Source organism: Leopardus geoffroyi, chromosome D1 (assembly GCF_018350155.1).
Source record: "Leopardus geoffroyi isolate Oge1 chromosome D1, O.geoffroyi_Oge1_pat1.0, whole genome shotgun sequence".
Taxonomy (NCBI): domain Eukaryota; kingdom Metazoa; phylum Chordata; class Mammalia; order Carnivora; family Felidae; genus Leopardus; species Leopardus geoffroyi.
In genome coordinates, this window is record NC_059329.1 from 16,033,671 (window position 1) to 16,052,178 (window position 18,508).

Sequence of the window (18,508 nt, forward strand, 5' to 3'; positions counted from 1 at the left end):
CTTTTTTTTTTCCCCCTCACAGCAGTGATTTCTAGAGCAAAATTTAGTTCCATCCGTGGGCAGTTTGTCTCTGGGATAGAACCACATCTCTAATTACTCTTTGATTTAAAACAGTGCTGCTGTTTGCTCTTGGCGTTTGGTTTTCTGGGGGACAGGGGAGCTGGTGTTTGTGTTTTTGTTTTTGTTTTGCTGAGGCTTAGGATACTGAAGGACGATTATTCCCGTCCAGAGGGCAAAGCCACCTGTTGTAGATCCTCATGAAGTCCTTTTTGAGAACACTAGCATGGGGTGTAACGCATGTAAAGTACACAAGTGAAGTTTTACATATGTGTGCACCCGCGTAGCCACCATGCAGACCAAGATCTAAAACATTCCTAGAGTTCCAGAAGCCTCCTTGTGCCTTCTCTTGGTCAGTACGCCCTCGAGATAACCACTGTCTAACCTGTATCACCACAGATTAGTTTTCTCAGCGCGTGAATGTTATCAGATCCATCGTGGTAGAGGCATTTCTTTAGACTGAGCTGTGCATTTGGCACATGTTTCCTGGTGGTTTTTCTTGAAAAGATACAAATGATTCCGTTCCAGGACTCCAGGAGCAGAGGCTGAGCAGCAGGGGACTGCTGATGTGGAACAGTCGTCCCAAAAGGAGTGTGGGCAGACCACAGGGTAAATATGCAGATCATTTCTCTAAGGTTAAGCCCTCAGTTCTGTCCACCTCATTTAAAAAAAATAGTTCTTCCTGATTTGTATTATTTTTGTTGCCAAAGTTTTTTTTTTTTTTTTAAGTTTGTTTGTTTATTTATCTATTTATCTATTGGGGTGGGGGAGGGGCAGAGAGAGAGGGAGAGAGAATCCCAAGCAGGCTCCATGCTGTCAACACAGAGCCCAACGTGGGGCTCGATCCCACAAACAACGTGATCGTGACCTGAGCCAAAATCAAGAGTGGGACGCTTAACCCAACTGAGCCACCCAGGCGCCCCTTTTTTACATAAAATGAATAATGCTATACATATTGTTCTGTATTTGGTTTTGTTTTGTTTTGTTATTTATTTAAACAGTCCCTTATCGGAGTACCTGGGTGACTCAGTGGGTTAAGCGTCCGACTCTGGATTTCGGCTCAAGTCATGATGTCATGGTCATGAGATTGAACCCCGAGTTGGGCTCTGCTCTGACAGTGAAGAGCCTGGGCATTCGCTGTCTCCCTCTCTCTCTGCCCCACCCCTGCTTGCACTTTCTCTCTCTCAAAATAAATGAATTAATTAAAAAAAATAAAAAAGATAAACCGCCCTTATTGATATGCATTTGGGTTGTTTCCAAATGTTATTTAATTTAAGAAAAGGGAAACTGGTGGTGGTTTTCTGGCTCGGGCAGCTTGCTTTTATTTTTGGTTAAATCAGTTAACTTAAGTGATTCCAGAACTGCTTTTTTCCTAATACCGAGGGTATGAGAAAAATTTCAAGGATATAATGTACAAACTGCAAAAGCAGAAATTCAATGTCAATATTTGGGAAAGAATCTCATAAGAGATAGTTTTATGTTATGTCCCTTATAGTAGTGTGATGGTGTTTATTCAACAGGTAATACACAAATCATCCTGTGGTTCATTTCTAGCAGTTGTTTCACATAGCACATACAACAGTATGGCAGACTATGGACAGTTTTTATCTTTGAATTAAAGAGCTAGCTGATGTTACATCTCACACTTGGTTTTCTTTTCATTTAGGCAAGTTCTTCCTGAGATTCAGACAACACAACATCCAGCAAATGAACAAGAAAGTACAGGTACGTGGGTAGGTAACAGGTTAGAATTAGAATTCCAAAGCCAAACGTACTATAAAAATTGCCTACGTTGTCTACTAGCTTTCTAAATTAAAAAATCTTAAGCTCCAGAGAAGTTAAGTGATTGGCCAGAGGTGTAGACTAAACCTCACAGCGTCTGTCTCCTGGTCCAGTGCCCTTCTACTACCTATTCTATGATCAGCTGTCAAGTAGCCTTCTGTTCCACTTGCTCTACAGCAGTGTGATTTTACTAGCTAGCGATTACCTGACTTCATCCCTCAGTGGTCACCGAAGAAAGCCGTATATCTGGTCACAACCCCAGATGCATCTCCATAGCACTTTCCATCATCTGTGCTAATGAATTGGGTCAGTAAAGAACTGGTCACCTCAAGATTAGTAAGGTCTGGGTATAAAGCGTTGCCCGTTTTCATCGAGGGAACTTCTCAAAAGAGAGGCAGCTAGAGAAAATGCTCAAGTGTAACATGTGGGATGTGATCCCATTCTGCTGATTGGCTGATTTCTCAGGAGAACTGATACACCTCCTTCTGCAAGAAGGCGGGGGTGTGGGCGGGTTGGTGGCGGGCTTTGGAGCCATATGGGTTGAAATCTCATCTTATAGGAACTTGGGCTACTTACTCTCTGCCTCGGGTTTCTTGCCTTTGAAGCGTACATTATAATAACACGTCCCTCACTGGATTGCTGTGAGGTTTCTCTGAGTTAATACACAGGAAGTTCCTAGAAGAGTGCCTCGATGCCTAGTGCTTCATTCATATCCATCATTATTAGTTTTTAGCTTTGACCCTACTGGGGGCAGTTGCTTATTGAAAAACTATCAAATTGTCATACCAGGAAGTCATACCACAGAGACAGCATGACTTCAGGTAAAAAAAAAAAAAAAATATCCGTTTCTGTCGCTCTCCAGCTATGACCTAGGGCAGGCTGCTCCACGGCTTTGAGCCTCAGATTTTGTTATCTGTAAATGGGAGTGATCCTACCAACCATGGAATGTTGTTAGGCTTAGAGATAACGTATCAGTGCTCTGTAAGTGTTTGTTTGCTAATGCAACCACTTTGGCCCCTATCTGTTTTCTCCCTGTAGAACCTAAAACAGTGGAAGAAGAAGAAAGCAATTTCAGCTCTCCACTGATGCTTTGGCTCCAGCAAGAACAGAAAAGAAAGGAAAGCATTGCTGAGAAAAAGCCCAAGAAAGGACTTGTTTTTGAAATTTCAAGTGATGATGGCTTTCAGATCTGTGCGGAAAGTATCGAAGGTGAGTGGATTAAATGAGGTCGGGGGGCACCTGGCTGGCTGCTTTGTGGAGCATGTGACTCTTGATCTCGGGGTTGTGAGCTCGAATCCCACATTGGGTGTAGAGATTACTTTAAAAACAAAAAAACAAAAAAACAGGTTGTCTCGCTAGCTCAGGCCCTGACTCAGCCAGATCTGCCCTTACGTACGTTAATTAGTACCATTGATGTGGGTAGTTTTGTGCGAGGTGTTATGGAAGATACTCGAAGGCATTATACATCTAACTTGTCCTTAAGTTCCTGGAGAGATATAATCCATAACTTAGCTGAGCACATGAGACCTCTTCTCTCTCCAGCCTTGTCTTCTGTGATTTCTTTGTGTACCTTAACTGCCATTCTGTCTCACCCCTGTGCCTTCTCCGTTTCTTCCCTCTGCCTGGAATGTTCTTTCTACCCTGGTACACCTGGTGAACTCTAGCTTGTCCTTCAGGGTTCTGCTTGGAAAGTCTTCCCTGACCTTCTGAGGCAGATAAGCACTCCCACTCCTTCCTTTCTGCTCCTTTTGGAATCTTAAATGCTTCTCGGTATAGCTTCAACTTTGTTTTGTAAATGTCTGTTTGCTTTTACAGTTTACTCAACGGGGAACTTCCTAGAAGGGCTGGCATTTTATTTTCTTGTTCGTTAGCTGCTGAAGAACTAGTAAACTTTCTCTAGGCAAGAAGTACTAGAGGGAGGAGTTGGAGGAAAGAGCAATACCTGGGGGTCAGTTAGGGTTATTGAACCCAGGAAAAATGGTGGAATAGAAGATCCCATTAAAAGAGGTAATAGGATTTGAGTTAGGAAAAGAGAAATGGGAAAGGCTTTCTAAAAAGAGACTCACGCACAGTTAGGATTGCATGTGGTGGGTTTAGAGCATCCTCAGGTGGGAGAGGACCTTGAAATCCTTATCGGGTAGTAGTGAGATAGAAAACTGCGAAGGTTAATTGGGCACACGTTTTGGAGGGCGTTCAGTGCCAAACCATGAGGCCTTTGGAAATCTGGAAAAGTGAAATAAAAGCAGAATTTCAAGAAGCGTAAGGTGGACTCAATTAGAGACATGGAGGTGGCAGGAGGTCGCCGATGAGAGCATAGCTACAGTAGAGATGTCCGGTAATAAAGCCCGTTCCCAGCAGGCAGAGAGAGGAAAGAAGGATGGACATACTTCATGACTGCTTGGATATGGAGAGCAGAGAGAGAAGGTGACTGAAGATTCAGGCCTGGGTCACTAAAAATAAAAAATAAATAAATAAATAAAAAGATATGTAAGGAGAACAAAAAAACTACGTTGAGTGTATGAGTGCCACATACAACACATTGAGCGTGATGTGCTGGTGACAAGTCCAACAGACAGTAGGAGATCATAGAATCTTAAGTTGGAGCTGGAAGGGACTGAAGAGGTTTTCTCGTCATACCTCGTAGTTTTAAGGAACAGAGGTAAAGATCTCCCCAGAGTCTGGGTTAAATCATTAATGCTAATACTGTTTTGTTCAGGGGCATTGGGAATAGAAGTAATACCATACATTCAGGTTTGGGACCCGGACTACCATCAAGGGATGTGAATGCTTTGGGGATTCAGGGGTCATTTTCAGAAGGTGTGAACCTCCTTTCTAACAGGAGGAAGCACTGCTGGGTAGTGCCCCTGCCCAGCCTCTTATGCACGGAAAACATTAAAACTAAGAAAACAAAAAAACCACTTTAGAAGGGTGTTTTCACCCCGTAGGGATTCTAAGCTCAACGTTTGTGCATGCCATTGGTGTTGGAAGTAGTTGACCAAATATTTCATTTCTGCACAGATGCCTGGAAGTCACTGACAGATAAAGTCCAGGAAGCTCGATCAAATGCCCGCCTAAAGCAGCTCTCATTTGCAGGTAACGGCCACAGTGGTCATTTTATTCTGAATACTCTGTCTCAGAGTATTCTGGTAGCTTGTTGGTCTAAAACTATAGAGTTGATTCTACAAAAATGTCAAACTTTTTAAAAAAGAAAATGGAATTCTTATAGTATACAGCACACCCATTTAAAGCATACAGTTCACGGCACCCGGGTGGCTCAGTCGGTTAAGCATCCGACGTCAGCTCAGGTCATGATCTTGTGATTTGTGAGTTTGGGCCCCTCGTCAGGCTCTGTGCTGACATCTCAGAGCCTGGATCCTGCTTCGGATTCTGTGTCCCCGTCTCTCTCTGCCCCTCCCCCGCTCACACTTTGACTCTCTCTTTCCCAAAAATAAACATTAAAAAATAATAATAATAAAGCATACGGTTCAATGGCTTTTAGTGTATTCACAGAGTTGTGCAACCATCACTACGGTATAATTCCAGAACGTTTTCATCATCCCTTCAAGAAACTCCATACTCATTAGCAGTCACTCCTCAGCTCCAACACCCACCACCATTGATCTACTTTCTGTCTCTAGGTATTTGTATGGAATCATACAATTATATGGCCTTTTATGACTGGATTCTTTGATTTATTTATTTAATGTTTATTTACTTTTGAGAGAGAGACAGAGTGCAAGCAGGGGAGAGGCAGAGAGAGAAGAAGACACAGAATCCAAAGCAGGCTCCAGGCTCCGAGCTGTCAGCACTGAGACCGCTGTAGGGCTTGAACTCACAAACCATGAGATCGTGATCTGAGTTGAAATCGGACGCTCAACCAACTGAGCCACCCAGACGCCTCTGGATTCTTTGATTTAACATAATGCTTTTAAGCTTTCTCTCTGCTGTAATGTTGCATCAGTACTTTATTGTATTCTTTTTCTTTTTTTTTATGCTTATTTTTGAGAGAGCACACACGCGTACACAAGTGAGCGGGGGAGGGGCAGAGAGAGAGAGGGACAGAGGATCTGAAGCAGGCTCCACGCTGGCAACAAGCCCAATACAGGGCTTGAACTCAGGAACCCCAAGATGGTGACCTGAGCCAAAGTTGGATGCTTAACCGACTGAGCCACCCAGGAGCTCCATTGTTTCCTTTCTTTTTTTTTTTTTTTTTTTTTTTAACAGATGAATTTTTTTATTGAGGTAAAATTCACATAACATAAATTTACCAATTTAACCTTATTTTTTTCCAGAGTAACCCCTTTTTAAGCGTACAATTCACTGGTGTTAAATATATTCACGTTGTGCAACCGTCCATCCATCCCATAACTTTTCTTCTCGTGAAACTGAAACTCCCCTTTCCCCATTGTCTCCCGCCCCCAGCAACCACCATTCTCCTTTCTGTCTATATGGATTTTGATTACTTTCAGTACCTCATGTAAATGGAATTATACGATAAGTGGACCGGCTCATCTCACTTAGCATTATGCCCTCAAGATTCATCCATGCTGTAGCAGAGTGCAAAATTTCCTTCCTCTTTAAGGCTGAATAATATTTCACTGTATTTATATGTCACCGTTTGCTGATTGATTCACCCATCCACGGATACTTGTCGCTTCCACATTTTAGCCATTGTGAATCGTTCTGCTGTGAATGTGGGTGTATAGATATCTATTCAAGACCCTACTGTCCAGGGCCCCTGCGGGGCTCAGTCAGTTAAGCGTCCAACTCTTGGTTTTGGCTCAGGTCAGGATCCCAGGGTCGTGGGCTGGAGCCCCGCATCAGGCTCCACCCTGGTTGTGGAGTCTGCTCAAGATTCTCTCTCTCCCCTCTCTGCCCCTCTCCCCTGCTCATGCCCTCTCTCAAAAAATCAATAAACAAATAAATAAAATAGTTCCTATTTAAAAAAAAAAAAAAAAAAAAAAAAAAAAGACCTTGCTTTCCATTTCCGGGAGGCATATACCCAGAAGTTGAATTGCTGGGTCATTGTTTTTTGTTTTTTTTTTTTTTTTTTTTTTTTTTTTTTTCAACGTTTATTTATTTTTGGGACAGAGAGAGACAGAGCGTGAACGGGGGAGGGGCAGAGAGAGAGGGAGACACAGAATTGGAAACAGGCTCCAGGCTCTGAGCCATCAGCCCAGAGCCTAACGCGGGGCTCGAACTCACGGACCGCGAGATCGTGACCTGGCTGAAGTCGCACGCTTAACCGACTGCGCCACCCAGGCGCCCCTGTTTTTTGTTTTTTTTTAATGGCAATTCCATTTTTAATTGTTTAAGGAACCACCATACTAGTTTCCTCAGTGGCTGCACCATTTTACATGCCCACCAGCAGTACCCGAAGGTTCCAATTTCTTCACCTCCTCTTTTTTTTGATAGAAGCCAGCTAAAGGGATGTGAAATGGTATCTCATTATAGTTTCGATTTACATTTCCCTAATGATTCGTGATGTTGAGCATCTTTACATGGGCTTATTGGCTATTTGTAGGTCTTCTTTGGAAAAAAATGAAGGCTTCTGTTTAAGACCTTTGCTTGTTTCTTAATCAGGCTTTGTTGTTGTTGTTGTTTTTAATGTTTATTTATTTTTGAGAGAGAGAGGGAGACGGACAGAGCGCGAGAGGCAGAGAGAGAGGGAGACACAGAATTTGAAGCAGGCTCCAGGCTCTGAGCTGTCAGCACAGAGCTCGAACTCACAAACTGCATGATCATGACCTGAGCTGAAGTCAGACTCCCAACCGACTGAGCCACCCAGGTGCCCCTGTTGTTGTTATTGTTGTTAATGGTTGAGTTTTAAAAGTTGTCTCTACATTCTAGATATTAATCAGACAGATGATTTATAATATACATATCTACGTATAGAGATAGAGATAGATTAGATGTAGATATATTTGTGAGGGAGATATTTGGGGGCAAATAGGTCTCTACAGTGTAGATATTAATGAGAGGGATAATTTACTATATATATATTTAGATTTGTGAGGGAGATATTTGGGGGGCAAGAAAATATGATTTGTTGGTCCCATGCCCAACTGCGGTGGTCATTGGGTGGAACTGTAGTTAAATTTGTACTTTGCCTCTCCCAGTAGTCATTTTGAACTGATTACTTATAATATGTATAAGATCCTACTCCTGGAGTAAGCCAGCATTCTGAACTTTGTTCGCAGCCTCAAACTGAGTAGCCAGCCCTTTGTTCTGGCCAAAAGGACAGAATTTCCTTTGATTTATCCATGTCTCTCACTGCCACATGGAATGGTGGTAAGAAACCATGTACTTTGGAGGGAGAAAAAACTGAGTACAAGCCACATTTCGGCCCTTTTGCTATCAACATTCCACTGAGTGCAAGCTAATTGACTTCTCTGAGTCTCAATATCCTTATCTAAAAGGGAATATTGGGACACCTGGGTGGCTCACTTAGTTGAGAGTTCGACTTTGGCTCAGGTCATGATCGCGAGTTCCTGAGTTCAAGCCCCACATAGGGCTGTCTGCTGTGAGTGCTTCAGATCCTCTGCCTTCCCTCTCCCTGCCTCTCCCCCACTCATGCTCGCTCTCTCTCTCTTAAAAATAAATAAAAACATGAAAGAAAAAGAAAAAGGAGGGGTGCTTGGGTGGCTCAGTCAGTTAAGTGTCCCAACTTCGGCTCAGTTCATGATCTTGTAGTTCTTGAGTTCAAGCCCCATGTTAGGCTCTGTGCTGACAGCTTGGAGCCTGGAGCCTGCTTTGGATTCTGTGTCTCCCTCTCTTTCTCTGCCCCTCCCCCTCTCGCACTTTTTTTCTTTCTTTCTCTCGAAAATAAACATTAAAAAATTTTTAAAAAAAGAAAAAGGAATTTTAATGTGACCTTCAAAATTTATAGTGAGGATTAATTAACGTGTTGTGTCAACTATACTCAAATAAAACATTTTTTTAAAAAGGGACCTGACATTATTGACTACTTATATGTATGTAGATAAATACGGTTATTTATATGTATACAAGTAATGTTATTTATTTATACATCTTAATTTACCTAATATGCCAAATAAAGACCATTATCCTTACGGAAAAGATTTGAGACAATTCAGAGAAATCATCGAAGACTAGCTTTGTGGGGGAGGTAATAGTATATTTTCATATATGGTATGAAGCGAGGGTCAACTGCATTCTATTGCATGTGGATACCTGGTTTTCCTAGCATCACTTGTTGAAAAGACTGTCTTTTCCCCCATTAAATGGTCTTGGCACCGTGGTCAAAACTCATGTGATCAGGGGCTCCTGGCTGGCTCAGTCAGGGGAACATGTGACTCTTGATCTCAGAGTTGTGAGTTTGAGCCCCGTGTTGGGTGTGCACATTACTTAAAAATAAAATCTTTTTTTTTTTTTTTTCCAACATTTATTTATTTTTGGGACAGAGAGAGACAGAGCATGAACGGGGGAGGGGCAGAGAGAGAGGGAGACACAGAATCGGAAACAGGCTCCAGGCTCTGAGCCATCAGCCCAGAGCCTGACGCGGGGCTCGAACTCACGGACCGCGAGATCGTGACCTGGCCGAAGTCGGCCGCTTAACCGACCGCGCCACCCAGGCGCCCCAAAAATAAAATCTTTTAAAAAAAAAAAGGCATGTGACCAGATATGCAGCGGTTTATTACTAGACTCAGTTCTATTCCATTAGTCTGTATGTCTGTCTTTATGCCAGTACCACACTGTTTTGATTAATTACTGTACATCTGTGGTAAACTTTGAAAGCAGGAAATTTGGAGTTCTCCGGTTTTGTTCTTTCTCAGGATTATTTTGACTACTCAGGATCCCCTCAGATTCCGTATGAATTTTAAGATGAGCTTTTCTATTTTTGCAAAAAAATGTTATTGGGATGTTGATAGAAATTGCACTGAATCTGTAGATCACTTTGGTAGTATTGACATTTTAACAGTATTAAGTCTTCTAACCCATGAACACGAGATACGTTTCCTTTTATTTAGGTCTTTAATTTCTTTTAGCAGTGTTTTGTAGTTTTCATTGTACAAGTCTTTTACCTCCTTGATTAAGTTAGTTTGTAAGTCCTTTTTTCTTTGTGATGCTATTGTAAATAGAATCGTTTTGTAATTTCCTTTTCAGATTGTTCGTGGTTTGTGTATAGACGCTCAACTGATTTTTGTGTGTTGACTTTATCCTATTACTTTGATGAATTCACTTATTTTAACAAGTGTTTTGTGGTATCATTAGAGTTTTCTACATATAAGATCATATCCTCTGCAAACAGAGATAATCTTACTTCTTCCTTTCCAATTTAGGTGACTTTTATTTCTTTTTTTTACTTAATAGAAGTGGTGAAAGTGGGCATCCTTGCTTCATTCATGACCTTGGAGGGAAAGCTTTCAATCTTTCACTATTGGATATAGTATTCTCTGTGGGTTGGTCAGTACGTGGCTTTTATTAGTACTTCATTCCTTTATATTGCCAAATAATACTCCCATTTTGTGGATATACCATATGTCGTTTATCCATTCATCAGCTGATGGACATTGGGTGTTTTTCCACCTTCTGAACCCCTGAACCGTAAGATCATGAGCCAAGCTGAAATCAGTTTCAGACCCTTAACTGACTGAGCCACCAAGGTGCACCCTGTATAGACATGTTTTTATTTCTCTTGGATATATACCGAGGAGTGGAATTGCTGGGTCATGTGGTGACTCTATGTTTATATTTTGAGGAACTGGGACACATGGGCGGCTCAGTCAGTTGAGCGACTTGACTTCAGCTCAGGTCACGATCTCGTGGTTTGTGAGTTTGAGCCCCATGTCAGGCTCTGTGCTGACAGCTCGGAGCCGGCTTCTGATTCTGTGTCTCCCCCTCTCTCTGCCCCTCCCCCACTCACACTCTGTCTCTCTCGCACTTTCAAAAATAAATAAATATTTTTTTAAAAAGAAGAGAAAGAAAGAAAGAAAGAAAGAAAGAAAGAAAGAAAGAAAGAAAGAAAGAAAGAAAAGTTAAACTTTGAGGAACTGCTAGATTGTTTTTTGAGTAGCTGCACCATTTTATGCCGGCAGTGTTTGATGGATCCGATACCTATATCCTTGTCAACACTTGTTATTGGCTGTCTTTTTGTTACGGGTATCCTCCTGAATTGTTTATTCAAAAATAAATGCATAAACTTAAAAAAATTAAAAATAAATAAAAAATGATTAACTATTTTATTAACAGGCTTTTACATTTTTATTTTGAGAGAGAGAGAGAGAGAGCACGAGCAGGGGAGGGGCAGGGAGAGAGGGAGAGAGGGAGAGAGAGAATCACAGGCAGGCTCCACACTGCTAGCCCAAAGCCCAGCGCGGGGCTCAAACCCACAAACCACGAAATCGTGACCCGAGCCGAAATCCAGAGTCAGATGCTTAACCAACTGAGCTAACCAGGAGCCCCAACTATTTTATTCACAGATTTATTAACAAAGATTCAGAACTTGGAGATAATCTAGATAAAGATGGAGGAGACAGACTCTCTCTTACATTAATGGCAGACACATAAATTATGAATACAGCTAATCGGAGGAGCGGTTAAGCAACGGCTATGAAAATTTTCGACTCATCTGCCCCTCCATCCAACAATTCCACTTCTAGGAAAGTATCCTCTAGGTAGTCTCAGCCGAGTCATGAAAAATGTATGAGGGTAGGTTAAGCATCCTTAAGTTAGGCTCAGCGGGGTAAGCGCCTGACTCTTGGTTTCTGCTCAGGTCATGGTCTCATGGCTGGTGAGTTTGAGTCCCGCCTAAGGCTCTGCACTGACAGTGCTTGGGGTTCTCTCTCCCTCTCTGCCCCTCCCCCGTTCACGCTGTCTCTGTCTCTGTCTCTGTCTCTGTTTCTCTCAAAAGAAATAAACTTAAAAAATATGTACGAGGGTAGACTGGGAGAGAGGAGATTGGGAAGAGAATTTAAAAGAAAAAATGTATGAGGGTGTTCATTCCAACATGTGTTAGCAAAAAACTAGAGGCAGCAAGCCAAATACTACTCAACAGGAGAATTTAGAAAGAGGTCCAAAGTAAATTAATTGGAAGGGGCTGGTTGTAACTGTATGTATCTGGTATGATCATGACTCCCTTTAGATACGTTCATGTTATACACCCACATATCCACACACGCGTACTCTATCTCAATCTATAGAATGGTTGCCTCAGAATGTCACCTGGGGAATTCAAATGGGCAACTGGGACTCCCTGTACTGTTTCACTTTATTTCCATGAGTGGATATCACTTTTATACATTTTTTAAAAAGAGTTAATTCAAGTGCAGTTGTTAAAAAAGCAGATGGCAAGTAAACTTTTAAAAAGATCTTCTGAGCATTGAGTAGTGTATAGAATTGTTGAATCATTATGTGACATGCTTGAAACTAATGTAATACTGTATATAAGAAAAAAAGAAAAAGAAAAGACAAAAAGAATTCGGGTTCTCCTAGGTTCTCAGCCTCTGCCCCTCACTCTACCCTCGTGCTAGGCTTGTTCAGCCATTCTCACCCTCTCGCATTACACTCCTGTGATTCATCCAGTCTTCCTACCATCCCTCATATCTCAAGCCAAAAGAGTCCAGTAAATCTTGACTTCTTTCCTTTCCCTCACCATTCACATCCAGTTGGTCGCTGCCGTTGACTCTACCCCAAAAGTATGAGTCCTGTTCCCTTCTTCTGTCTCCTTCTTTCCTCAGGAATAGCCTTTGTCATTCTCTCACCAGTAATCTCAGAAAGCCTTCTAAATGGTCCCTGAGTCTCCCGTCTCCTCCTGGTGGTGAATCCTCAGTGTCCCCAGAAGTACCTCAGAAGCTTCTTTGGTTGCCTACTAATTGTAGAATAAAGTGTTCAGCCCTTAAATGTTGGTTATTTAAAAATATTACTGAACCCTTGAATGTGCCTGGCGTCATGTTGGACACTTAGGATATAACTGCTGAGTAGAAGCAGACTCGGGCCTGCTCTCCAAGGTTTCCAATCCATTGACCCCTTCACAACGAGGTCCTTGCCTCACGACTTTATATCTAGTGGCAGAGATAAGTACTCTGAAGAATGAAATCAAGTGCACAGGGCGGGTAGCTGGTGGCAGGGAGCCTCCTCTAGATAGAGTGGTCAGGAAAGGAGTTTCTTGAAGAGATGACATTAAATAAAGCTGGGGCCTGAGTGATGACAAGAAGGAGCAAGTCACGCGACAAGTAGAGTAAAAGCCCTCAATGCAGAAGAAACAGCACAGAAAAAAGCCCTAAAGTGGGAATACCTTTGGTGTGTTTATTGTCTGTCTCTTCCATGAAATAAAAGCTCCATAAATACAGGTGTTTGCCTGTCTCGTTCACCTCTGTATGCCCAGGCTGTGTCTGGCACAGCAGAACGATGGAAAGAAAATGTGGGATATAGTAGGTGCTCAGGAAATATTTGTTGCATGAGTGAATGAATCGTCCACAACAGAAGAGATTGCTCCCGCAGTATTTTATACTGTACCTTTATTTGGATACTTTCACGGTGTGTGACTTGGGTACCTGTTGGCCTCTCTCTTCCAAGAGCTTGAGAATGGGGGCCATTTTTTGTTCAAATTCATCTTTGTTCTCCCCATTACTGACACAGTATTTAATCTCGCTTTAAGCCCTCCAGTGAAAGTAGAGTTGAACACTCAGTCTAAGTCTAAAAATGAACTTTCTATGGAAATAAGTATGTTTTTCCAGTGTCTTTCTGCCTAGGAATCCACAACAATCTAAAATTCCTAGGAAAAAAATTCTTGGGGAAAATCAGTGTTGTGTGGGGAAAGAAAAGATGTTTGCCATTATCTTAATTGGCTTATAAGCTCTTCTAATGGAGGCTTGAGTTGTACACTTAGGTTGAATTCTAACTGGAACACAGTTGTGTCCAAAGAATGTGACTGAAGACTGAACCTTCTACTTGCATTGAAACCAAATGATCTCCCTTAGAAATTCTCTAAGTGAAATAAGAATCAGGCAACTAACAGTAACTTTCCACTCTTCTCAAAAAATTATCAGGGACATAGAAGAATTTTAAAATATGAAAAAGCAACCACAAGAACAAAGTGAAAGGTAGACAGGGTCCCATCCCCCAGAAGTAATCCTTGTCAACATTTGAACCCAGATAGCCTCCCAGGCATGACACTCAGTCCCCAAATTACACTGAGGTTGCATCTCTAAATATGCTTCATAGCACAAAGGGTGTGACTGTTGGAATTGTGCGTGTGATCCTAGCACAACAGACACCCTTGTCTTGATATCTGTTAATAATACCAAAAACAATATTGCCATGAAAGAATATTGTTGACTTTATAAAAATGTAAAGAATATTGGCTATTTGGGGGCTCCTGGGTGGCTCAGCCGGTTATGATACCGGCTCAAGTAGTGATCTTGATGTCCTAAGATGAAGCCTGGTGTCAGGTGCTCAGTCTCTGAAAGTAAATAGATATATATATGATTTTTTTTTTTGAAGATTTTACTTTTAAGTAATCTCCACACCCAACGTGGGGCTCGAACTTAACAACCCCGAGATCAAGAGTCGCATGCTCTACTGACTGGGCCAGCCAGGCACCCCCAACATTAGCTATTTCTAGTGTCAAAGTAGTGGAATTGCCCCATCCCTTTAATGCAAGGTGACAGTTCAGAAGGACTTTCACCATCTATGCCCACAACTTATATAAATGTTATTTTTATAATGGCACCTGGATGGCTCCGTCCGTTAAGCGTCTGACCAGCTCAGGTCATGATCTCACAGTTTTTGAGTTCAAGCCCTGCATCAGGGTCTCTGCTCTCAGTACAGAGCCCGCTTTGGATTCTCTGTGCCTCTCCCCCACTCATTCTCTCTCTCTCTTTCTCTCTCTCTCTCCCCCCCCCCCTGTCAAAAATAAACATTAAAAAACTAGTAAGTGTAGGGGTGCCTGGGTGGCTCAGTCGGTTGAGTGTCTGACTTCGGCTCAGGTCGTGATCTTGCGGTCCGTAGTTCGAGCCCCGCGTCGGGCTCTGTGCTGACAGCTCAGAGCCTGGAGCCTGCTCATTCTGTCTCCCTCTCTCTGTGACCCTCCCCCCATTCATGCTCTGTCTCTCTCTGTCTCAAAAATAAATAAATGTTAAAAAAAAAAAAATTAAAAGACTAGTAAGTGTAATTTTTGTAAACTAAAATCAGAAATGCTCATTAATGTCATGAGACTAAGTGAGTAAGCACCTCTCAAGCGTACTACTCCATACGCTCACTATAACAACAACAAAAGAGAGTTCCGTGCTAGGGGCTTATTGCTAGCCATTCTTTTAAATTTTAGGGAAGTATCTATGTGAGTGTGAAGTTAGAGAACCCAGTTACCCCATTAACCTACAAACAAAAATGGGATCACGGTTGAAGCTCTCCAGTCCAAGGTTCAGAGCTCGTCCTACTAGCAGTGACCTCGGGTGTGGTGTTGAAATTCTCTGAGCCTAGATTTACTGACCTGAAAATGCAGCTGGTGACCCCTGCCTCATGTGGGCATTAAGACCACGAAGTGAAATAACACATACAACCTATCTGTGTACATAAGAGCATAGAAAACAGTTTGGTGGTGTTTGTTTTTTTGGTTTGTTTGTTTTTTTTTTTTTTCACTTAATCGTGAACATTTTCCATATTGGTAGATCTGAGCCTGTGTCATCCTAATGGCTAGTTAATGCTAATTCTTTTTTTTTTTTTTTTTAATTTTTTTTTTTTTCAACGTTTTATTTATTTTTGGGACAGAGAGAGACACAGCATGAACGGGGGAGGGGCAGAGAGAGAGGGAGACACAGAATCGGAAACAGGCTCCAGGCTCCGAGCCATCAGCCCAGAGCCTGACGCGGGGCTCGAACTCACAGACCGCGAGATCGTGACCTGGCTGAAGTCGGACGCTTAACCGACTGCGCCACCCAGGCGCCCCTAGTTAATGCTAATTCTTGGCTAGTCTTTAATGCAGTTCACCCCTGAGAAGCCTCTGGCAGAGCTCTTCTCTTGCTCAAGCATTTTTCTTTTGATTTTTTTAAATGTTTATTTTTGAGAGAGAGAGAGCATGAGCAGGGGAGGGGCAGAGAGAGAGGGAGACACGGAATCTGAAGCAGGCTCCAGGCTCCGAGCTGTCAGCACAGAGCCCGACGCGGGGCTGGAACCCACAAACCGTGAGATCCTGACCTGAGCCAAAGTCGGACGCTCAACTGACTGAGCCACCCAGGCGCCCCTCAAGCGTTTCTTTAATACCAGGCAGTCTCCTGTTGACTGCGCCCTCACTACCCTGGTGCCTTCTGTCCGACAGGTGTTAACGGCTTGAGGATGCTGGGGATTCTTCACGACGCGGTCGTGTTCCTGATTGAGCAGCTCTCTGGTGCCAAGCACTGCAGGAATTACAAATTCCGTTTCCACAAACCGGAGGAGGCCAACGAACCCCCCCTGAACCCTCATGGCTCGGCCAGGGCCGAAGTTCACCTGAGGCAAGTTCCATTCTCTTTCGGAAGCAGGTTCGGGTCCCTATATTTTTACGTATGATGGCATTATTTTCCCACGCGACCTTTGAGATTTCCAGCGTCAAAGCTGTCCACTGCTTCTGTTAAAGCTTTTCTGTTACAACACGTTTTCATCTTTTGGCTCCAGGAAGTCAGCATTTGACATGTTTAACTTCCTGGCTTCTAAACATCGGCAGCCTCCCGAATACAACCCTAATGATGAGGAGGAGGAGGAGGTACAGCTGAAGTCCGCTCGGTAAGTCTGGAGTTGAAGGGTCGTTAGGAACACTCTTTGCTCCCCTCTACTCCGGCTGTTCAGGGTGCTGTGCGGGTTTGCTCGCGTCACAGTTTCCCAGATAACATCTAAGAAGAGTATGAAATACAGTTTGTGTCAAGGTAGCAGCATTGCTTCTTGGCCCTTTGGCTGAGATCAAGCGTAAGGTAGCAGTAGGCGGGCTGGCACAGAGAGAAATGTGTTGGAGAGGGGCGCCTGGGTGGCGCAGTCGGTTAAGCGTCCGACTTCAGCCAGGTCACGATCTCGCGGTCCGTGAGTTCGAGCCCCGCGTCAGGCTCTGGGCTGATGGCTCAGAGCCTAGAGCCTGTTTCCGATTCTGTGTCTCCCTCTCTCTCTGCCCCTCCCCCGTTCATGCTCTGTCTCTCTCTGTCCCAAAAATAAAGTAAACATTGAAAAAAAAAAAAAGAAATGTGTTGGAGAGGAGAAATTCAGACAACTCTAAGAGGCCGTTTTTCATTTTCTTTAACCAAAGTGTATATACCCTGTCAGCTTTGGACGTATCACCATAGTCCCCATGGTCAAGTACTATGTATATTATAGGCCTAATTTTTTTTTTAATATTTTTTTTAACGTTTATTTATTTTTGAGACAGAGAGAGACAGAGCATGAACGGGGGAGGGTCAGAGAGAGAGGGAGACACAGAATCTGAAACAGGCTCCAGGCTCTGAGCTGTCAGCACAGAGCCCGACGCGGGGCTCGGACTCACGGACCGCGAGATCGTGACCTGAGCCGAAGTTGGCCGCTTAACCGACTGAGCCACCCAGGCGCCCCAATTATAAGGCCTAATTTTATAAGACACTTATTGTGCTTGGCACTGAGCAAAGAGAACAGTGCAGTCATATTCTCTAGGAACCTTTGATCCAAGACTCAAAACTGATTATCTCCTGAAGAGAACTCATTAGTAATATGCCTGTCTCTTTAGGAGGGCGACAAGTATGGACCTGCCGATGCCCATGCGTTTCCGGCATTTAAAGAAGACTTCTAAGGAGGCAGTCGGTGTCTACAGGTATGGCTAAAATTGTAGAAAGAATTATATGAAACTTATCATTTTCCAAAGTCAAAGGGAACCAAATGCTGGAATGACCCTCCCCCCCCTTCAGTAAGTGAAGTTTTTCTCGCTATTGTTGATGGAACCTGATGTTCTGAGATCCTGTACTTCCTTGCGTTGAACAAGGAACTTAACATAGTGAGCATTAAAATACTGCTACTTCTAGTATGTTACAGAGTGGAAGAAATCTTTCCTTGGCCGTTTGTTAAAACAATGAATATACTCCTCAAATCAAGTGGGTCCAGATTCTTTTTTTCTCTTCAAGTGTCTGTCCTTCCTGGGGAACTAACAGACCAGGAGGCTTTAGTCATTTATTCATGTGTTCACACAGTTAACCAGATTTGCAAAATCCATGGCTGATCTCTTTTCTGTCTTTATGCCCTAGGTCTCCCATTCACGGCCGGGGTCTTTTCTGTAAGAGAAACATCGATGCGGGTGAGATGGTGATTGAGTATGCTGGCAATGTCATCCGTTCCATCCAGACTGACAAGCGAGAGAAGTATTATGACAGCAAGGTGAGTGGCCCGCTTTCACCGGCCCACTTCTGGTGTTGCATGTGGAAAGGGGCCATCAACTACAAATACGATCCCTACAGCCCAAAAGAAATAGGATATTTTATTACTTTGAACATCTTTTTTTTTTTTTTTACACCTTTAAAATCTATAGTGGGCCCCAGGAAAAGCTCAGAATCTGCCTTAAGGATTGGTACCCAAAGAAAATCTTTGTAGGTTTGTCCGAGTGGACCAAAAGCACATGGCGACACGACGTTTTAGGCTTCTCCTTCCCGTGGAGACATTAAGAAACCTCTAGTGCGGCGGCTGGAGTATCGGAGGTTGTTACGGAAGGATCTTGAGAGACGGG

At 43.0% G+C, this 18,508-nt stretch overlaps 1 protein-coding gene across 6 annotated transcripts in view; it reads left to right on the forward strand.

The window, feature by feature from the left end:
- KMT2A (lysine methyltransferase 2A) overlaps positions 1–18,508 on the forward strand; it is an 85,634-nt gene that overhangs the window by 61,872 nt on the left and 5,254 nt on the right. For all 6 annotated transcript variants that reach the window (XM_045483008.1, XM_045483010.1, XM_045483007.1 and 3 more), the window contains 8 exons: positions 586–666; positions 1,724–1,782; positions 2,878–3,048; positions 4,858–4,932; positions 16,118–16,292; positions 16,453–16,560; positions 17,522–17,605; positions 18,033–18,162. In XM_045483008.1, the coding sequence (XP_045338964.1) occupies positions 586–666; positions 1,724–1,782; positions 2,878–3,048; positions 4,858–4,932; positions 16,118–16,292; positions 16,453–16,560; positions 17,522–17,605; positions 18,033–18,162 (883 nt within the window). The remainder of the gene's footprint in view (positions 1–585; positions 667–1,723; positions 1,783–2,877; positions 3,049–4,857; positions 4,933–16,117; positions 16,293–16,452; positions 16,561–17,521; positions 17,606–18,032; positions 18,163–18,508) is intronic.